Below are 19,134 nucleotides of genomic sequence, written 5' to 3'. Positions count from 1 at the left end.
GCCATCAAGCCCAATGGCCAGGGATGACGGGAGCTGTAGTCCAAAAAGCTGGAGGCTACCAGGTAGCCTACCCCTGGAGTAAAGTTATGAAAATAAGCAAATACATGCAATTTTTCATAATCAGGTGGCAAAATTTTGTCTTTAACTTTTAGCACAAATAATCCACAGCCCTGCTGCGTATGGCAGATCCAGGAGATGATAAGTTCCAAGTTCCCAGAAAGAGCTGTAGCTCTGCACAAGTTTCCCCTTCCTTTTGTTTTAAAAGGATAGGACCATTCCCAGGTTGAATGAGCACGGGCATGAAGCTGCACACAGAAGTTTCTCCACCCAGCAACTGCCTGTGATGGATAAATCCCTCGGGTTGCCAGGCCCTTCCGACAAGTTCCCACTCACCGCCTTGACTCTTCAAGGTCTTGTAGTTGAAGTCAAAGTCATCCTGGAGGTTTTCCACCACTTTCATCTTTTGCTCTAGGTCCTGCAAGGCAACCAGGAAAATTGTACGGGGAGTCACAACGCTGGAACAAGTTGGAAATTTGAGACCAGGCAAGCAAAAGAATGGCCTCTCCCACCTACCTGCACCCTCTTTCTCACGTCTTGCAAGTGTTGCTCCAGCATCTGCTGCTTCTCCGTCACCACGGAAGCTGTAGGATGGTTTGCCTGCCCACCTTGCTGTAGTACACAGGGAAAGGGGAACGGAGGGAGAAGACAAGAAGGGAAAACATTATACAGAAGGCCCTGTGATGTCCCACCACCCAAAGTGATTTGATTGGTAGAAATGTGGGGCAGGGCCTTTTCTGTGGCAGCACCCTGATTATGGAATTCTCTCCCAAAGGAGGTGAGACTAGTCCCACCCCTGATGGTATTTAAGCAGGCAGTGAAAACATTTATTCCACTTGGCTTTTAATGCTTTTTAATATGCGATTGAAGGTTTTATCTCTGCTCCTTTTGGTTTTAAGACTTTAGCTATTTACACTATTTTATAGCAAATTAATAAAGAACAAGAAGTTAATTAATTTCAAAATAAGTATTTTAAAAAATCAATTTTGCCATAACTTATACAACATTTTAAATTGCTCCCCAAATTGTAAACGATACTAAATCTTGTCCCTTCATATTCCAATGCACTACAAAATACTCCAATTTTCAATAAACTTGTTGCATAATTGTTGACCTTCTCTAACTCTAGCAAAATTGGCTTATTTAATCATATATGCAATATTCCAAATATTGAATAGCCATTTTTTTTAATTGATGGAGTCCCTCCCACACCCCAATTTTGGCTTATAATGTTTGGCTTAGTGAGAAAGTGGAAAACCATTTCTTGATCCTCTGGTAGAATTAATGATTCTAACATAACAAATAATGCAATTAAAGGATCAAGAGAATATCTACCCGCTATTTCACCTATATGGACAAAGACTGGCTTCCAATGTTTTATTATTTTGGGACATGCCCAGCAGTTCTGAGCGATATCTGCTCAAATGGCATTAAAAAGGCCAACAAATACCATTAGTTGAAAAATTCCAGTTGGGGGGGGTGGGGACACAGAGAGCAAGCGTCTGAATAAGAATTTATGAAAAATTTAATTACGATTCACACTGAAAGTTCACTAAGGCACAGAATTCCAGACTGAACTGAAACATTTCATTTGGGTCCATCTAATGACACCTTGATGGACTTCCTAGCATGAAGTTGTTATGGTTGGATTGCATTAGCTCTTCTAATTAGAGGTGCTCCATATAGCCAAATACCTATTTGGTGTTTCTCTCCATGGAACCAACCATATTTTTGCTATTCTATCCTTATCTTTTCCATATTACATCCCATCCATCCTCCTGAGGATCATGGAATGTTTACCTTAGCTAAAAAAACAACAATTAATAGTCTCTTCTGGTAAATTTTCTGAAACAATGAACTTAATAGGACTTACTTCTGAATGGGCATGCACAGAATTTCACTGTATAAAAGTCACATTCTCCTAAAATTGCCTTAGGACTTGTTAAACATTTGGTAACTTTTTTAAGTGGAGGAATTAGATTGTTACTTTGTTTCTGTTTCAATGAAGTAGCAAGAGGTTTACCAGGTTTATTTCTTTTTTGAAATATCTTTTGTTAATGAAGTATAACACTTCCTATATCTGAATGCAGTTTAGCAAAATTTAATGGTTTTCTTTTTGCCTCTTTATGAACTTTCCCAGAACAAATGGTTAATCTGTGATGATCTCTCTATTATGTTTTGCTCTCTTCTTTTTTAAAAAGGAAGCCTTCTGAATAAATATGCCCCTTATTACTGCTTTCAATGTTTCCCAAATCACAACCCAGGATAATTAAGGTGTGATATTAACCTGAAAAAACACATGAAGATTAGTGGTTACGTCTTGGATAACTTCTTCGATCTGAAACACTAGATTATTCAAACATTGTTTCATCTCTCTCTGGCTTTTCCTCCCAATACCCATTCTAAAGAGATCAGCATATAATTGCAATTCCACTTCAACTTTCTTAATGTTCTCATGTTACCATGGGAGTTGTAAAAAAACAAGTCAATACGTAAGAGTTCTGAGGAACAGAAAAAGGTATAATCTCTTACAGATGGAATGAAATGCCGCCAAGTATCTATTAAAAAGTCATTTTTTTAAAAGTCTTTTAATAATTTTTTTTAGCATATGGCCTGAACTATTGTCCATACAGCTGGATCTTATCTATTTCAGGGGAGAGAATGGGAAAAGCATATTTCTACCTGGGCCGTAGATACTTATGGTCAACATCTAGTTTTTAATTAGGGGACATATTTGGAACTGAGCAGAGGATGAAGTGCCAGCAATATCATCATCATCATCATGTTTCTATACTGCACCATAGCTGAAGCTCTCTGGGCAGTTTACGAAGATTAAAAACACTAAAGAATACCATATGTAAGATTTAAAAGCATAAAAAACACACCAAGAGACAGAATACACAGAGACAACATATATCTAAAAACAACTCTGAGCAATCAGCCAAACCATAAAACAAATCCAGGATCAATTAAAACTTAGCACATGCTGCCAAATGCCTGGGAAAAGAGAAAGGTCTTGACCTGGTGCCAAAAGACAACAATCTTGGCACCAGGCGAGCTTCACTGGGGAGATCATTCCATAATTGGGAGGGGGCACCACCAAGAAGGCCCTCTCCCTTGTTGCTGTCTTCCATTGTCTCCACATTGGCTCCACTAACCCATTCCTGGCACAGTCTGAGATGCAGGCAAACCCTTCCCCAGGCCTGTGCCCACAAGAAGTGTTGGACTACAACCTCCATCATCCCTGGACAGCATGGCTAACATACATGGAGGGCACCACATTGAGGAGCCCTGCAAAGGGCTCTTTGAACCACACTGTGTGTGTGTGAGACAGAGTGTGTGTGTTTACCACCTCCTTTTTTGTTTTTACACCCATGTTGCTGGCAACTGCCTTAGAAAAGGGGTGGTTAACCTTTTGGCCCCCGAAGGCCACATGGGGCAAAGGGTGGTGGGTTCGGGGTGCACCTGCATGCACCTCATGGACATGCACATGCATGCACAGGCCCTGCCCCATCTTGGCATGTAGGGATGGGGAGGTTTCAACCTTTCCTTCACGCGTGCCAGATTGTGCCGCCTCCCCTCCCAATTCTGCTGGGAAGCAGGTGGGCAGGTTGGGCTCCCTTCACATGCCCTGTTTCCCTGTAGAATCAGGCTCCCAAGAGCCCAGCAAACAGCTGCTTGGTGGGCTAGTGGGGGCCCAATTCTGCTGGGAAACAGGGCACATGGGGTTGACACTCCTCACACACCCTGTTTCCCGGCATCTCCCTCAATTGTGTTACAAGTATCATCCCTGCATATCCTCTTCTCTAGCACAATTATGTCAGTGGCAGCGACACAGGAGCAAGGAACTGGGAGCCGTCTGTGACAGGCTGCACAGGTGGCCTTCGAGGGCCACATGCGGCCCGCAGGTTGCCCACCCCTGCCTTCTAGGAACAGAGGGTGACAGCACGACAAACAAGGTGGCAGCCACCTCTCACCTGAGCCGCTGTTGCTGCCGTCTGCAGTAGCCGATTCTCCTCCCAGAGACAACGGGCCACGATCCGGGCAATCTCCATTGGCTTCTCCAGGTACCTGCTCTGTAAAGAGAATCAGAAACCAAATCTATTTATTTATTACATTTATATCCCTCCTTTCTTCCATCATGGAACTCAAGGTGGCTACACGTGGTTCCCAGGTGGTCTCCCCTCCAAGCACTGACCAGACCCAGTCCTGCTTAGCTTCAGCAAGGTGGCTGCCTCATGTGCCTTCAAGACCATGCCATGGAACCAATCCGCAGGGAGGTGCCAATGCCAATGTATAGTGAACATTTCAAGGGCAAGACCCATCCCCCTTCCAGTCAGCCACCATAAACAACTCTGGACCACCATGCTTAGGCCGAGATAACAACCATGCCCTTCTCTGGCCAGAGATAGCCTAGTTACAGTTATCCATGCTCTGATGACCTCTCGTTCGGAATACTGCAATGCGTTATACGTGGGGCTGCCTTTGAAAATGGACCGGAAACTTCAGCTGGTCCAAAACAGGGCAGTGAGATAGTTGACAGGGACTGGCCAACAAGATCATATTATGGCAGCACTTTTCCAGCTGCACTGGCTGCCAGTCCATGCCCAAGCCCAATTCAAAGTGCGTTAACATTCAAAGCCCTAAACGGCTTGGGGCCAGGCTTTTAAAAACCAACACTTGAGTCCGAAGAGGCTGCAAGATCAATTAGATGTGACATGAAAGGATGCAACCTCTGATGTATGGCCTTGAAGGTTCCTAAATCAGTTCTTTCCTTTTAATTTTTATAACCAACTTTTTACCAAGATCAGCTTCCAGAACACAGTTTATAATCCATCATGTGTGTGCGTATGGTGGAGAGAGTAGAACAAGAGGGATGTTTGCAGCTCACTGTTTTAGCTTCATGGTTTTGTTTTTGTTCTTAGTAGTTTGAGATGCTCTCGCCACACGATGGTTGGCTAGTGTGCTTTTTTTTTTTTTTTAATGCAGAAACCTTCATCATCATCATCATCAACAACAGGAAGCCACAGACAGTATTATGATGATGTGCAAAGAGACTGTGTTCTTCTACACAAGGACAGAAGTTTCACCAAATACTCCAGCTTCTGTTAGAGCAGGGATGCAGAACCTCTGGCCAGTAAACCTAATCCAGCCTGTGGAAGTCCCGCATCTGGCCCACACAACCTCCTTGGGTTTCTCCAGGGGATGGAGCTTGTCCCCTAGAGGAATCCCTGCTTGTTATCTCCGATCGGAGATAACAGCGGGGATGTCCCGGTAGAAGACTTGGCCAGAGATGGGAGGAGCTCTCATGAGCATCAGCCAAGCCCCCTTCTCTGTTCTGAGCACAGAGAAAGGTAAAATGGGCGGGGTGTGTGATTACATCAAGGGGTGTGGACACAGCCACTGATGTCATCCAGCCCGTGGAGTGCCTGGTGAGGGGCAATTTGGCCCCTCACTCAAGCAACGTTCTTCACCCCTGTGTTAGGGTCTGGCAGAATTCTAAGAAGCTGGCATTGCCAGTTGCTAGAGATGGTAGTGGAGGGAGCATCTTAGATGCAAACCATCACTTTCACCCCAGACTTTCCAGCTGTTACTCTTGAAAAACAAACAAAAGTGACCCTAAATCACAAAAGGACCTAGTTATTTTGTGCCTGCCCACCCAATGTTTTAGAGATGAATTCCTTCCTCAGGGGCTACCTGCACTAGTCAAAAACGCCTTATCACTACAAAATAAGCAGGCACTTTTGCGTTTGTGTGTGACTTGGTTTTTGGCGTCTTGGTGCCTTCCTGGTTTTTTGGCTGTGTTATGTGCCGGATGGACAGTGTGGAGCGTGTGTGCCTGGTGATACAGGCTTCCCTCCTGGAGCTGCACCTCAAGAAAAAATAAACTGGGCAGAGCTGATGCCCTCCTTCAGGAGAGATCCAGCAGCTGTAAAGAGCCTGGACAAATTTCTCTGAGACAAGGATAAAGTGGGGTCTGCGGGGGGAGGAATCCTTGCTAATACCTAATGATGGTCTTACATTCACAGTCTCTGGCTATGATACCGCAAGCAGTGCTAGGTAAGTTGTACTAACAGTTCATTTAGCCTAGCAAGGAGCTGGGGTGAGGCGGTGGCTGAGAGGGCTGAGCTGCGAGTCAGGAGGCCCCGGGTTTATTTTTCTTATTTGTTACATTTGTATCCTGCTTTTCTACCATATGATGCTCAAACGTCCACTCTGCCATAAGCACATTAGGTGGGTGGGACCTTATGCAAGCTTCTCTGTCTCTCCTCCGCTCTCTCTTTCTCTCTCTGCCAGCCTCCCACCACGTCAAATATCAAAAGTCAAATCTTATTAGCAGCAGTCAAATCTTATCACGTCACACTTCTTTAAATGTAAAGGGACCTGGGCCCAGCCACTGTACTGGGTAGGGAAATGATCACTTAAAGAGGGCACAGCAGGGAATCACTTCTCTCTTGCATTCCAAGTCGACTGATGGCATTTCAAGCCATCATTCCTAGACATCAGACACTCCTTCTGTCTCAGATGTTTATTACTTGGATTGGTGTTCATGGGATTCATGTATCATGTATCCTCCCAACACCAGCATCTGCCTGTCATTCCTACCTGCAAAAACTGCTTGATCCGGCGCAGGTTGTGCTGGTAGAGAACATTGGATTCCTGTAGGAAGCGGCTGTACTGCTGGTCAATTTCACCCAGGAGGTTGTGGAAAACCAAGGTGGCATGGGACTCCTTGCTGGCAGCATAGGCCCTGTACAGATGGGGAAGCAGGGGTTGGATAGCGAGGAGAAGGAAAACAGATTTACGCAACAGCCTTTCAAACATGAACCCTGAGGTCAAGGATCTTCTCCCAATCTAATCTTGCAACGGTTGTCTCCAATAGAGCCAGGAAGTATAATTAATTTCAGGAAGCTTCTGTAGGGTTTTCAAAAGGCCAAAGAGGTTTCTGTGAATTTCCAGTGAGCTGTCTAAGCACCATTCCGGAAATTCAAGAGCATACACTCATGAAGTGAAGGTACTCAGAAGCCTCAATATTCCAGCCATCCACTGCATTGCATTTTTAAAAAGTTAAATCACAGGGTGCCCATTGGAAGACCATGAACTGACAATGGAGTCTGGTGGTTTAAACTTCCAGGTCATCAACCGGCAGCCTGTGGGCCAAATCCGACCATCAAAGCAATTTTGTCTGGCCCCTAACAGCACTACAAAATGTTGATCAACTTGTGGTTAAAAGAAATGACAGAATAAGAAAAAGATTGTCAAGTTGTAAGAAAGAGGGGGGGAAAAACCTCCACGCTTTTGGCTCTGCCCCTGTCAGCATGTAGTCCCTGACACATTATCCCAGAGGGAACACGCAGCCCTCAACAGAAACGGTTTTCCCAGCTTTGCTTTAAACTGATAGGTGGCACCCGGTGGAGGCTGCTAGCTCCAATGTCAGTAGGGTGGTTCACATCTTGGAGAGCTCCTTTAGAGTTCTGGCCGGTTTTGACTGAAACCGGAGCAGACATCGGAGCCACCAGCTTCCACTGATGGCTCCACCTAATGATGGAGCTCAGCCACACGCACTGGGGTCAGATTGCACAGCCTGTAACTCTCATTATCCCTGACCACTGGCCATGCTAACAGGGGCTGATGGGGACTGGAGTCCAACAACATCTGGAGAACCACAGTCTGCACAGCACAATACGTATCTGGCCTCTGGAGCAAGAAAAGAAGGAAAAGAGAGAAGGAAGAGGCCAGCCGGCCTCAACCAAGTGCTTTAAAATGTCCCTCATGTCCTGTGCAACAAAATGTGCTTGTATCAGAATGTCCTTCTTTATTCTCCTCGAGGCTGATTGGAAGAGCTCTAGCATGCGAGAGAAGGATCTCGCTCAGACCCAGCCAATGCATGCAGGCACTGAGGCACTTGGTGGCTCACCAGTCCTGGCTCTCTATCCAGGGTGCCAGGAACTGCCGCAGCTCCATCGGAAAGCTGTCGCTGTACAACTGGTGGAGCTGCTCCAAATAGCGGGTGTCCAGCTGCTGCAGTTGGTTCCACTGCGCCATCCTGGCAGCTGACTCTGGAAACACATAGAACATGTTTATATGAACAGCCTCGTGGGTGAACCAAGCCAATAACAATGAATTATGATGATGATTTAAATGCAGTTGCAAAGAAAATAAAAACTGAAATAAAGAGAAAGGTCAGACAGTCATACTGCTCATCCATAAAGGCAACTTCTCATCTATGGTGGGACGTCGGAGAGGGCCTTCTCTGCTGTGGCACCCCAGTTGTGGAATGCCCTCCCCTTGGAGGCCCAACTGGCGCAGACACTGGTTTCATGTTGGCGCCAAGTAAAAACATGGCTTTTCACCAAAGCCTTTGAGGGCGAAATGCATTCCCTAATTTTAACTGTGTTATTGTTTTAGATTTTTAAATTGGTATTAGCTTGTTTAATGGTTTGATATGCTTTTAGCTGTTTAAATTATTTATTGTTTTATACCATTTACATCAATTTTATCTGTATGCCACCGCCTTGAGATCTTAATGATATAAGGTGCGAAATAAATGTTTTAATAAAAATAAATAACTAAATCTACATGCTTCGAATAATCAAAATAACCCATACCCAGTTCTTTTTCTCCTACTTATTCATAAGAATTAGTTCAGTTGTAGCTTTCTAACAATGCAAAGTCCTGCTTAATCTTTACACCAGGTCAGAGTCTTGTTGTGTGCGTCTCTGTGTTTGTAATGCCAATTTATACGTTAGTCCTATCTGCTGTTTTCTCTTTTGTTCTTCTGGAGAGAGCACTTCCCATGGTTTCCAATGACTTACCATCTGTTGCAGTAAACAACAAATTACCAACAATTTCCGGTGTCCCTGCCCCCACCTATAACATCTTCCCCCAGAAACAGTATTAGTGTGTAGTTTGCATCCAGTAATATGAGATAGACATCTGATGTGCAAAAGTGCAACAGAAAGAAGGCTTTTAAGCTTCTGAGAAATGGAAAACTACTGTTTCTACCTTCAAAGGTTTAGTAGAGGATACATCAGACTTCAGGCCCATTCCAAGACATTCTGCTGCCTGAGGTGAAAGACAAAATTGTCCATCTTTCTGTCCTGGCCCCCTTGCATTCTACATACAGAAGCCAACCAAATGGGCAGCTGAATTTCTGGTGATGGAACAGTAGATAAAATCCAATCTAAATCCCACTTAAGAGTAGACCCACTGAAATGAATGGAACTTACAACTAACTTAAGTCCCATTCATTTCAATGAATCTACTGTAAAAAGGACTTATGTTGGATTTTACCTATGGTTACCACACCTGAGGGCAGCAGGCTAGTGGAGGGCACACAGGGCAGATCACATCACATACACAGCTCTGTTCTCGAACACCTCGTCACTGTTCCACCTACACACCCCCTCACAGCCCAATCCGCTGCCTCACCTTGCCTAATGGTAGGGCCGGTGGTGCAGTGGAAAATTTTGAAGTGCAGGTGTTCATCCTGACAGTTCCCGTGGCCACCCCCAGCCCCTCCTCCGAAGGAGAGTCAAGAAGTGTGTTGACCCATTATCTATAAATCAGTTCTGGCAGTTTTCACCTCCACCAGGAACAGGTCTTTTGTAAAGCAAATGTGTCTCAGTTGCCCCTGCAAGACCAACCCCAAAATACTTTGTGATACAAAGGGAACAATATATCATTGCTGGGAAAAATCATGCACATACCTGCCCACTGTGAGGATTACAGCTAAACTCAGAGGGATTGGGGGGGGGGGAGATTAGCACTGACCCTTGCTAATCAAAATGTGCTGGTGCTACATCCATCCATCCATCCATCAGCCCAGGCTCCACTTCACCTCCAGGTAGGGATGGGCCTGCCAGCCTTACTTCATAACCTTCATTACAGCCACACCTCAGTTTCTTTGCTTCAAAAGCAGCTTGGATATCTTACACAACTCCTACATTCTCTTAATTCACTGAGGCATTTTTCCTCAGTGCCACCCAGGGTTGATTTGATTTAAATAATGATTTAAATTGCCTCTCTGAAGGACTCAATTTTAATGAGATTATTTAAAACACATTTTAAATCACTAGTGAGGAAGATTCTATTTGATCATTACTTTGTAGTAGAAGTACATTATTGTTTAATATAACCTTAATACATATTCAGAGATGTAGGTTTCATCAGAAGGAGAGGGTGGATACATGCAGCAGAAGTTTCCTCAGGAGTCAGGACTGCATGAGGATGTTCTGTTCACTTTGGGTTTCACTTTCTATTCCCCTCCCCATTCCTTGCATTTGTATCCAGATTCCTCCTCCTCGTTCAGATCTACTCCATCTCCACAGTCTCTATTCACCGACCTTTTCTATCTTTGTACTTAGAGAGAGGCAAAGCCTTGAGAGAGCAAGAACAAGATAGTGAAAGAGCAAACATGCCCCACCATCTCCCATCTGCATAAACTGCTGTTAACATATTCACAGAATATAATTAGAAGTTGTATAATTAGTATTCTTGATGATATCTTTGACCTAGGCTCTTTTTTTCACTAATTGTTTTAAGGACATGTCAAAATCTGATTCAAATGTTAAAAATCAGATTTAAAAAAAAACAAAAAACATTGATTTTTATCAACCATGGTGCAACCCTGTACTGGGGAAACAGGCAAATTCATGTTGTTTGAATCTCAGAGCCCGTGCAGAGTTGAATGCAGCAGACCAACGTGCATAAATAACTACCCACACAAGGAGAGGGCTTGTGGAAAATAGCCACTAGTCACCATGGCTATAGATTATCTCCAGTTCCAGAGGCAGTATGCCTATGTACACCAGTTGATGGAGAGCATGAGCAGTTGCTCTCGCCCTCATATCCTGATTGTGGGCTTCCTAGAGACACCTGGTTGGCCCCTGTGGGAAACACGAGGAGAGACTAGATGGGGCTTAGGTCTGATCCAGCCCAGCTCTTCTTATGTGCTTCAAGCCATGATGACAATTACAAGGGGGGAAAAAAGCTGTCTGGAGTGCTTTGCTTCTCTCTGCACAACTAGAAGAAGTGGGATAACTTTGTAAAACAAACGTGCTTATTCAGGTCACAGAATTCAGCTTTCCCTGGCACGCAATTTGTGTTACCTTCAGGGTGAATAAAAATCAATTAAAAAAAATAAAAATTGATTTTTTAACATTTAAAAATTTTAATTGATTCTTTAGATTTTTTTAAACATCATAAATAAAATACTAAATTTCTAACTTAAAAAACAACATAGTTACAATTAAATTTCATCATAAACATGCTAAATCTAGACTTACAGTCTCATCAAAATGAAAGTACCTACGATCGAACATGGGTTAATTTCAGTTTTTCATCTCATGAAAACTACTCTGTCCAGCCTGTCTAACAGCTTTTGTTTCTTGGAAGTTCTGGACTTTCAGTTTCTCTGACTAAAGTGCAAAGACGCAGGCTGTTCTATGCATATGTGGTACTGGAGTTGGGCCAAGCAAAGCAGAGGTGTTTGCTAAGACAGAAAGACAGACGGTTAAAAATAGATGCTCAGAGTAAACTTGAAAAAAAGGATTTTTAAAAATCGAAATTAGCTTCTTTTTAGCCCAGTAACTATCAAACCTTGCTTTGACCTATCAATCATGGGCTTTTCGTTTTTGTTTGCTACTTTGTTTTCTGTGAGGGCAAGGCTGGGCCAGGGCAGAGTAAAGCAGAAAGGAGCAATGCTGGAAAGAAAAAGACAAGACAAAATTGCCCAGTGTGTATCTTCTTGTATTTTCATACCAAGGCTGCAATCCTATACTCACTCAACTGGGAGTAAGCCTGTTGAACTCAACTTATTTCTGAGGTGACATGTATAGGACTGTGCTGTTAACCTCAAACTGTCATGGGTGCTGGTCATAGGAAACATCCTATATTACCTCTATAGGTAAAAAAGGAAATCATGCCAAATATATAAAGTGAGATAAAGAGATGCAAAGCCTACTTGTAAGAATGAAATACTGTAAATAAGTATACTCCATTTCGTTGTAATTTACATGGTTTAGTGGTAAAATTTGCACTATTGTTCAGGAAATATATGAAAAGGTTTCAATGGAAAACTTGATTTAAATCAGTGATTTAAACTGAGCTTTTATCTTGCTGATTCACCCTGGTTTGCAGAATTCTGAAGTGTTTTTTTTTAAAAGCAGAAAGCAGCCCTACACATATGAGTAGCAGTAAGCCACTTTAGCCAGATACATCAACAGTCTTAATCCCCAGTCCCCGACCCCCATCAGCTCTTTTCTGCAGGCAGGATAACTAATGCTGCAATAATATACCCACCTACAGCTGCACTGAACTTAATGGGACTTTCGTCTGACAAGATCTCTATAAGAAAATTAAGGATTACTTTGCTGGACCAAAATCTAGTCCAGCAACAGGGATCAGCCAGATACCATAGGAAGTTCACAGGCAGAGCATAATCTAATACTTTCCTGTTACTTGCTTGAGTCTTCACAGGTGCACTGTCTTTAACCATGGAGGCTTCATTTGGCAGGCCAAGACTAATATTTATTATTTTATTTATTTATGTATTTACAATATTTCTATACCGCTCCAAACCAAAGATTTTGGAGCGGTGATCAGCAAGCTAAAAGAATAAAATCCCACAATTAAAACATTTTAAAAGAACAGATTCTGAACATAATAAACCATAGCTGGTCACTCAGGGAAAGCCCCTCGGAATAACAACTCTTCAGGAGGCGCCGAAAGCAACACAATGCTGGTTCCTGCCCGACCGCCAAAGGCAGGGAATTCCACAGGAAGGGGGCCACCGTGCTGAAGGCTCTCTTCCTGGTGGACTCCAACCGGTCCATGTGGAGCCTGTGGTCCCTTGATAGCCTTACCTTTCATAAATTGGACTAGTTTTTTGAAGGAGTAGCACAGGGGTGAAGAACCTGCAGGCCTCCAAATGACATTGGACTACAACTCCCATCATCACTGGCCATGATGGCTGGGGTAATGGGATTTGGAGTCCAACAACATTCACACACCTCCCACCCCCTAGACTGGCAGTTTCTTTTATCAGCAACAGCCCTGCCCTATGCTCTCAGCTATGGGTTTCCTTCCACTCAAGTTAGATTTGCAGGATCCATCCTGTTCCTCCTTCTGATGAAATAAACAAGCCAAGGCTGTGCACCGGAAATCCCTTTTTGTTTCCAAGAAGAAGAAGAAGAAATTGGAACTTGTGGCAACGCTGAATGATCACAACGCCAAACGATTTAGAAAGCAGAAGTAAATAAATCCATACTCTACTAGATATTTGCCACTCCTGGGTCAGTTCCGTGAATGCTGCTGGGAAAAACCCAAATGCCTGACTTATGGAGCAACTTACTGCAGTAAGTCAAGTGAGCCTTTTTGCCAAAAGCTCTCTGCCGAACACAGCAGTTGGAACGTTTTTTCTGCCGAGAGCCGCCCATGGTCTAACAAGCACCCAGTTCTATTTGCTGGGGAGTCACTGTAGCACCTACCGTGGAATTACAACTGATCAAGAGCAAGACAGCTTAAGTGGTCCATTCATCTCTAGCCCCAGTGTTTACATAACCCAGATCCACCTGTCTCCATGTACCCGAAAAAGAGAGCAGGTACGCAAAAGAGAGGACTCGTGCAAACGAGCCATGCTACAAACCCCAGGACACGGCCAAATGCACAGGCCCCCCCGCTCCAGGCCTGTGGCCTGTAGTTGAGGCCCTGAGGCAAAGCTGCTACCCCTTCCCCCTCCCACAGCAAGCCACCCAATCCTACCATTTCCCACCCTCTTCTGCAAGGTGGTTAGTTGCTCACAGGAAGCCACACCCTAGAAAAGGGCCTGCATTTTCCTTCATAGGAACACTCCTATCGAGGGAGATGACATTTGGTTGCAGGTCCCACTTGCAATAGCAAACACGTCACATTTATAGATCGCACACAATGGGTTCAAAACGCTTCGCCGATTTCTCTCCCAGTATCTCAGCGTTCCAGGAAGTTGGGTAAACATTATTATCCCTATCTTAGAGAGTGGGAGGAATGGGGGGTGGGGGGCTGAAACAGAGAGAACAGCAGCTTTCCTGAGGCTGACAGAGTTCATGGCTGAGGTGAAATTTTGTCTGGGGATTTCCCGGACACCAAGCTAAATTGTTTGGGTAACAAGGCAGGGCACAAGCAGGACAAAAGGTTTCAAGTTCAGGCAGGGAGTGGGGAAAGCTCTCACACTAGAACTAAATTCAGTGAGGTAACAAACCATGGCTACTTCCTTTACATTCAAAAGCAGGCATTCTGTGTATGTTGTTAATAAATCCAATGGTTTGCTTAAAGTGCAGCTGCTGGGATATCACCCAAGGGCGTTCTGAGCAACTATCTCATCCCACACCATTGCTTTTGGGGCCTTTAGTCAAGCCACTACAGGACTCTACCGCTCTGAATTCAATCGGCCATTCTTGTGGAACTACAACTCCCAGCATTCCCTAGCCAGCATGTCCAACATATCTGGGATGGCTGCCATAGATGACAAAAGTATATTCTTATTTAAAGAAGAGTCTGAATCCCCCCCCCCCTTTACAACAAAGAGAACCAGCGTGTTTAAAAGATCTGCAAACTCAGTCCGTGTGAGTTCTTAGAAGGAAGGAGGGACGAACAAACAAACAAACAAACAAACTTGGGGATTATTGACACCAAGAACACCAAGTCCAGAGTAACTCACACAAAGTTTAGTGGAACTTTCAGTTGCTGTTAAGAGCTCATAGCGGCGCTATCGATCGTAGACTCACATTATAATACTTTGAAGCGAGTTACCACTTCATTTCAGCGCAAGTACAAATATAGAAGAAAAGGCTATCTAAAGACTTGTGGGCTGCTGTAGCACAGTGGTTAAGAACATGAGCTGGGAAGTCCCTATTCCAAATTTCATCTCTGCTGTGAGCTCACTAGATGACTTCGGGCAAATGACTGTCTCTCAGGCTCCTACCTGAGCTATGGGGGTAACAACACTAGCCTACCATAGAGCAGGGGTGGGCAGAAAGTAGATCTCCAGATGATCTGGACTTCATCTCCCAGCTTTTCTGACCATTGGCCATGCTGGCAGGGGCTTGTGGGAATTGAAGTCCAAAACATTTGGAGATTTCCTTCTGCCCACCAATGCCGCAGAGGAGTGCTGAAAGGACATTACTGAAATAAATGGCTGACATGGCCTTCTTAGTGTCTGCTCCCAGGCTCTGGAACTCCCTGACAAGGGAGGCTAGGTTGGTTCCCTCTTGGTTGTCCTTCCACTGACAAACAAAGCCGGTTTTATTCAGGCAGGCCTTCAGCATGTAAGCTAGTCTGTTGCTGAGGGGTTTTCAACTGGTTAGGAGCTGTCTATTCCATTGTATTGATTTGTCTTTATGTTTTAATCGAGGTTGAGGTTGTTTTTTCTCTGTATTTTACTATTGCTAGCCACCTTGAATGCTCCTTTTGGCAGAAAGGTGGGATATAAACATAATAAATAAAGAAATAAAATGTTTTGAATACTCAAAAAGTGCAAAATAAATGCTAAGTATTATTAGAAGGAAAGCACGACTACAATCAGCCTTGCTGAGAAGCTACCTTCACAGGGCTTCGCCTTCCCCACAACTGTCATCTAGCAGACATTCTGTCAGGCTGTGGCAGAGGGAGGCATAGGAAGGAGGACCAGCTCAGCTGAAAGAGCAGCATTTTTTTGCTCCTGCTGCTCCTCTCGTTGAGCTGTTTCCAGCTGGCTGTGTTAAAAAGGCCAAAACCTTCCAGCTGCATTACACCATTACAGCCACATCACAGCTGGTTGTTGTAAAATTCAGAATTGGTGACCGAGTTCTTGTTTTCTCCTTCCCTCCACATCATGTTTTCCTTCTGTGTTGTGTCTTTTAAGAGTGTCTTAGTTTTATTATCTGTAAGCTGTTCTGGGACCCTTTCCGGCTGAAGAGCAAGGTGAAAATGCTTTAAACAGATAAAAATGTGTAAGTATTATTATGTGAATCATTTCATCAGTGTGGCAGTTTTTTCAATGATATATTTGGGCTGTCCCATCACCTGCCAAACGTAAATTAAAATGAGAGATGGTGATGAGATAACTAGATATAGAATCACTTGCTTGGCATGTACTCGTGCAACAAAATGCCCTTAACTGATCCACATTTGCAAAATGGCAGCATTTCTTGGGAACTTATTTGACAGATCTTTGTTCCAGCAAGCACTGCCTGGCTTCAGCTCATGCCAACATTGGTCTTGAGGCAGCAGCTATTTTAAAACACCATGGAAGGTTGGATTTTGTACATGCAAGACTGGGGTGACAAAAGAATCCATGCGTCATTTGCAGGAATCTTCCCTTCAGGTATTAGCCAGGAGAAATTTGCTTGCATTTGTTCGGGATAGAAGCCATAGTCAGCCCCCACAAATTAATTATCTGCTGAATGGAAAAGGCGCGGATACTAGAGTTGCTAGGGCTACTGCGGCAGCTATTCAAATAATAAGAAACATTATTCATTTAGACCATACTTTGCAACAGAACTGTACAAAATAGAGATCCACAAAACATATACTTGCCAGCAACATAAGAACAAAAACATGCTGGATCAGACCAAGGGTCCATCTAGTCCAGCATTCTGTTCACACAGTGGCCAAACAGCTGTCGACCAGGAACCCACAAGCAGGACAGGAGTGCAACAGCACCCTCCCGCCCCTGTTCCCAGCAACTGGTCTACATAAGTTAACTGCCTCTGGTACTGGAGGTAGCACATCGCCATCAGGACTAGCTAGTAGCCATTGATAGTCTTCTCCTCCAGGAATGTATCTAACCCTCTTTTAAAGCCATCCAAATTGGTGGCCATCACTACATCCTGTGGTAGCCAATTCCATAGTTTAACTATGCGCTGTGTGAAGGAGTCCTTCCTTTTATCTGCCCTGATTCTCCCACCTATCAGCTTTGTGATATGACCCCACTGGGTTCTAGTATCATGGAAAAATGTCTCCCTATCCACATTCCCCACATCATGAATAATTTTGTATACTTCTATCATGTCTCCCCTTACCCTCCTTTTTTCCAGAGCTGAACAATCCCAGCTGTTGTAACCTTCCCTCATAGATGCTACAGCCTCTTGATCATTTTAGTTGCCCTTTTCTGCACTTTTTCCAGCTCTACAATGTCCTTATTCTAGGTGTGGTGACCAGAACTGTACACAGTATTCCAAGTGTGGCAGCACCATAGATTTGTATAGGGGCAGTATGATATTGGCAGTTTTATTCTCAATTCCTCTAATTATGCCTAACATGGAGTTTGCCTTTTTTACAGAAGCTGCACACTGGGTTGACATTTTCATCGAGCTGTCCCCAGCCCGTGTGGTAGAGCCAGAGATTTGACTGTGTTGGCAAGCTGAGTTTTAGAGGCACACAAGAGTACCTCCGATACCCAACATCACTACAGGGACAAGCTTCTGCTCACCTCCCCATCTCCAAGCTGAGGCGGGGGGGGGGTGAGTTTCAGGGAGGGTCAGACACCACCAAAATAATCCCCAAAGTCTCTCTGCAGAGCCTGGAGAAGGGCAAGAAATCTCACCAGAATAAATATGCATTTGTGGGTCCCGAAACAAAATTCACAAAACAGAATATTTTTTAAAAATTAAAGAACAGTTCACCTAGACAATCATTTGCCATTCAAACTACCTGCTATAACAATCCAAGAAATAATTCTGACGTACGCACATGACTGCAAACGGAAACGAAACCACTGTTTCGATTATATACTTATTTCTGTTTGCCAACAAGAATGGAAGAGATACAAACAATCTCTGGAGTTGCTAGGGTGACTGTGGTGGCTTAAAATGCAAAGTATATGTTACGCTGGCTGATGCTGAATCAGACCTTGCTTGTGTATGTTCATCCGTGTAGAACTTTGAGGGTTTAAATATACATTCATTAAATTGTTTTCCATTTTGTTATGGCTTTGGCACTTCAACAATAAATGCTTCTCTCACAATAATGTGCGGCTTTAAAAGCTTCCCAGACTTGAGGAAAGGCAGCCTTTGGGAAGCAAGCATGCTACAATTACAATTTTGTATGAATATACTAGGTCCCATACGACTGTCCCAAGTCTTTGCGATCAGCATCGGAGACCCTGCTCTCTGTTCTGTCTACTTGTGAAACCAAGCAGCAAGTACGCAAGACAGAGACTTTTGGGGTGGAACCAAGATTATGGGACTCCCTGCTAGCAGAGATCCATCACACCCCCTCTTGATCAATTTCTAGACTAATACTGCAGACTTTCATGTACTTCAGCTGTTGGTGTTTGATTTCTGTCTTAATCTGCTACTGTTGGCTTTTAAACTTATGCTAACTGTTGTCTTAAATAAGTAAATAAATACAATTTGTTTATTGCATTTATATACCATCCATCAACAAAACATTCTCTAGGCGGTATACAAATGCTATAAACTTTAATTTACAAGTTAAAACCATGAAGTATAAAAATAAAACATAGACATGAAATCTTAAACAATTAGAACAGCATCTGAATAAAACCAGCAACAGAAGACAACAACAATAGCACAAAGGAATTTAAAAACACTAAGGCAATCCTACACAAAATTACCTTGTATACCTACTGAATCTGCAGAACATACATCGAAGTAAACCCGCATAGAATTGTATTGCACAACTAAGAAGCCTGGGGGGGAAAATGGTCGCCACCTAGCACCAAAGAACGCACAACATAGGCGCCAGGCAAGCCTCTCTGGGGAGGGTATTCCACAACTAGGGTGCCATCACTGAAAAGGCCCTGTCCATAGTATCCAGCTGCTTCACACAGATTTGGTGGGGGCACCCAGCTAAGGGCCTCTAAAGATGATTTAGAGCCCGGGCAGGTTTATATGGGATGAGATGATCCTTCAGGTAACCTTGCTCCAAGTTGTTTGAAGGCTTTAAAGGTTCTCATCGTATCAAAGCCTGAGCTGTATTTCAGTAGCTATTGGCATGTTTTAAAGTTGTATTTAGTGTTTTAATGTTGCTGTTTTGTATGAAGGCTGCTTGGAATATTTTAAGGGAAAAGCAGGAAGATGATCATCGAACTAGGTG

At 43.7% G+C, this 19,134-nt stretch overlaps 1 protein-coding gene across 8 annotated transcripts in view; it reads right to left on the bottom strand.

The window, feature by feature from the left end:
- The window catches only part of STAT3 (signal transducer and activator of transcription 3), a 54,972-nt gene that overhangs the window by 20,973 nt on the left and 14,865 nt on the right, over window positions 1-19,134 (bottom strand). For 6 of the 8 annotated variants that reach the window (XM_084804680.1, XM_084804684.1, XM_084804679.1 and 3 more), the window contains 5 exons: window positions 7,976-8,117; window positions 6,664-6,808; window positions 4,035-4,133; window positions 574-669; window positions 394-475 (listed from right to left, as the gene is read on the bottom strand). In XM_084804680.1, the coding sequence (XP_084660806.1) occupies window positions 394-475; window positions 574-669; window positions 4,035-4,133; window positions 6,664-6,808; window positions 7,976-8,103 (550 nt within the window). In that variant the 5' untranslated portion in view covers window positions 8,104-8,117. Of the gene's footprint in view, window positions 1-393; window positions 476-573; window positions 670-4,034; window positions 4,134-6,663; window positions 6,809-7,975; window positions 8,118-9,063; window positions 9,124-19,134 lie in introns of all 8 variants that reach the window. The other 2 variants (XM_084804681.1, XM_084804685.1) reach the window with 1 other exon arrangement.

The sequence above is a fragment of the Heloderma suspectum genome, chromosome 6, assembly GCF_057233095.1.
Source record: "Heloderma suspectum isolate Gila_16-S chromosome 6, 16-S_ref, whole genome shotgun sequence".
Taxonomy (NCBI): domain Eukaryota; kingdom Metazoa; phylum Chordata; class Lepidosauria; order Squamata; family Helodermatidae; genus Heloderma; species Heloderma suspectum.
The sequence above is the reverse complement of the archived record's forward strand: the minus strand, read 5'-3'. Positions and strand labels throughout refer to the sequence as shown.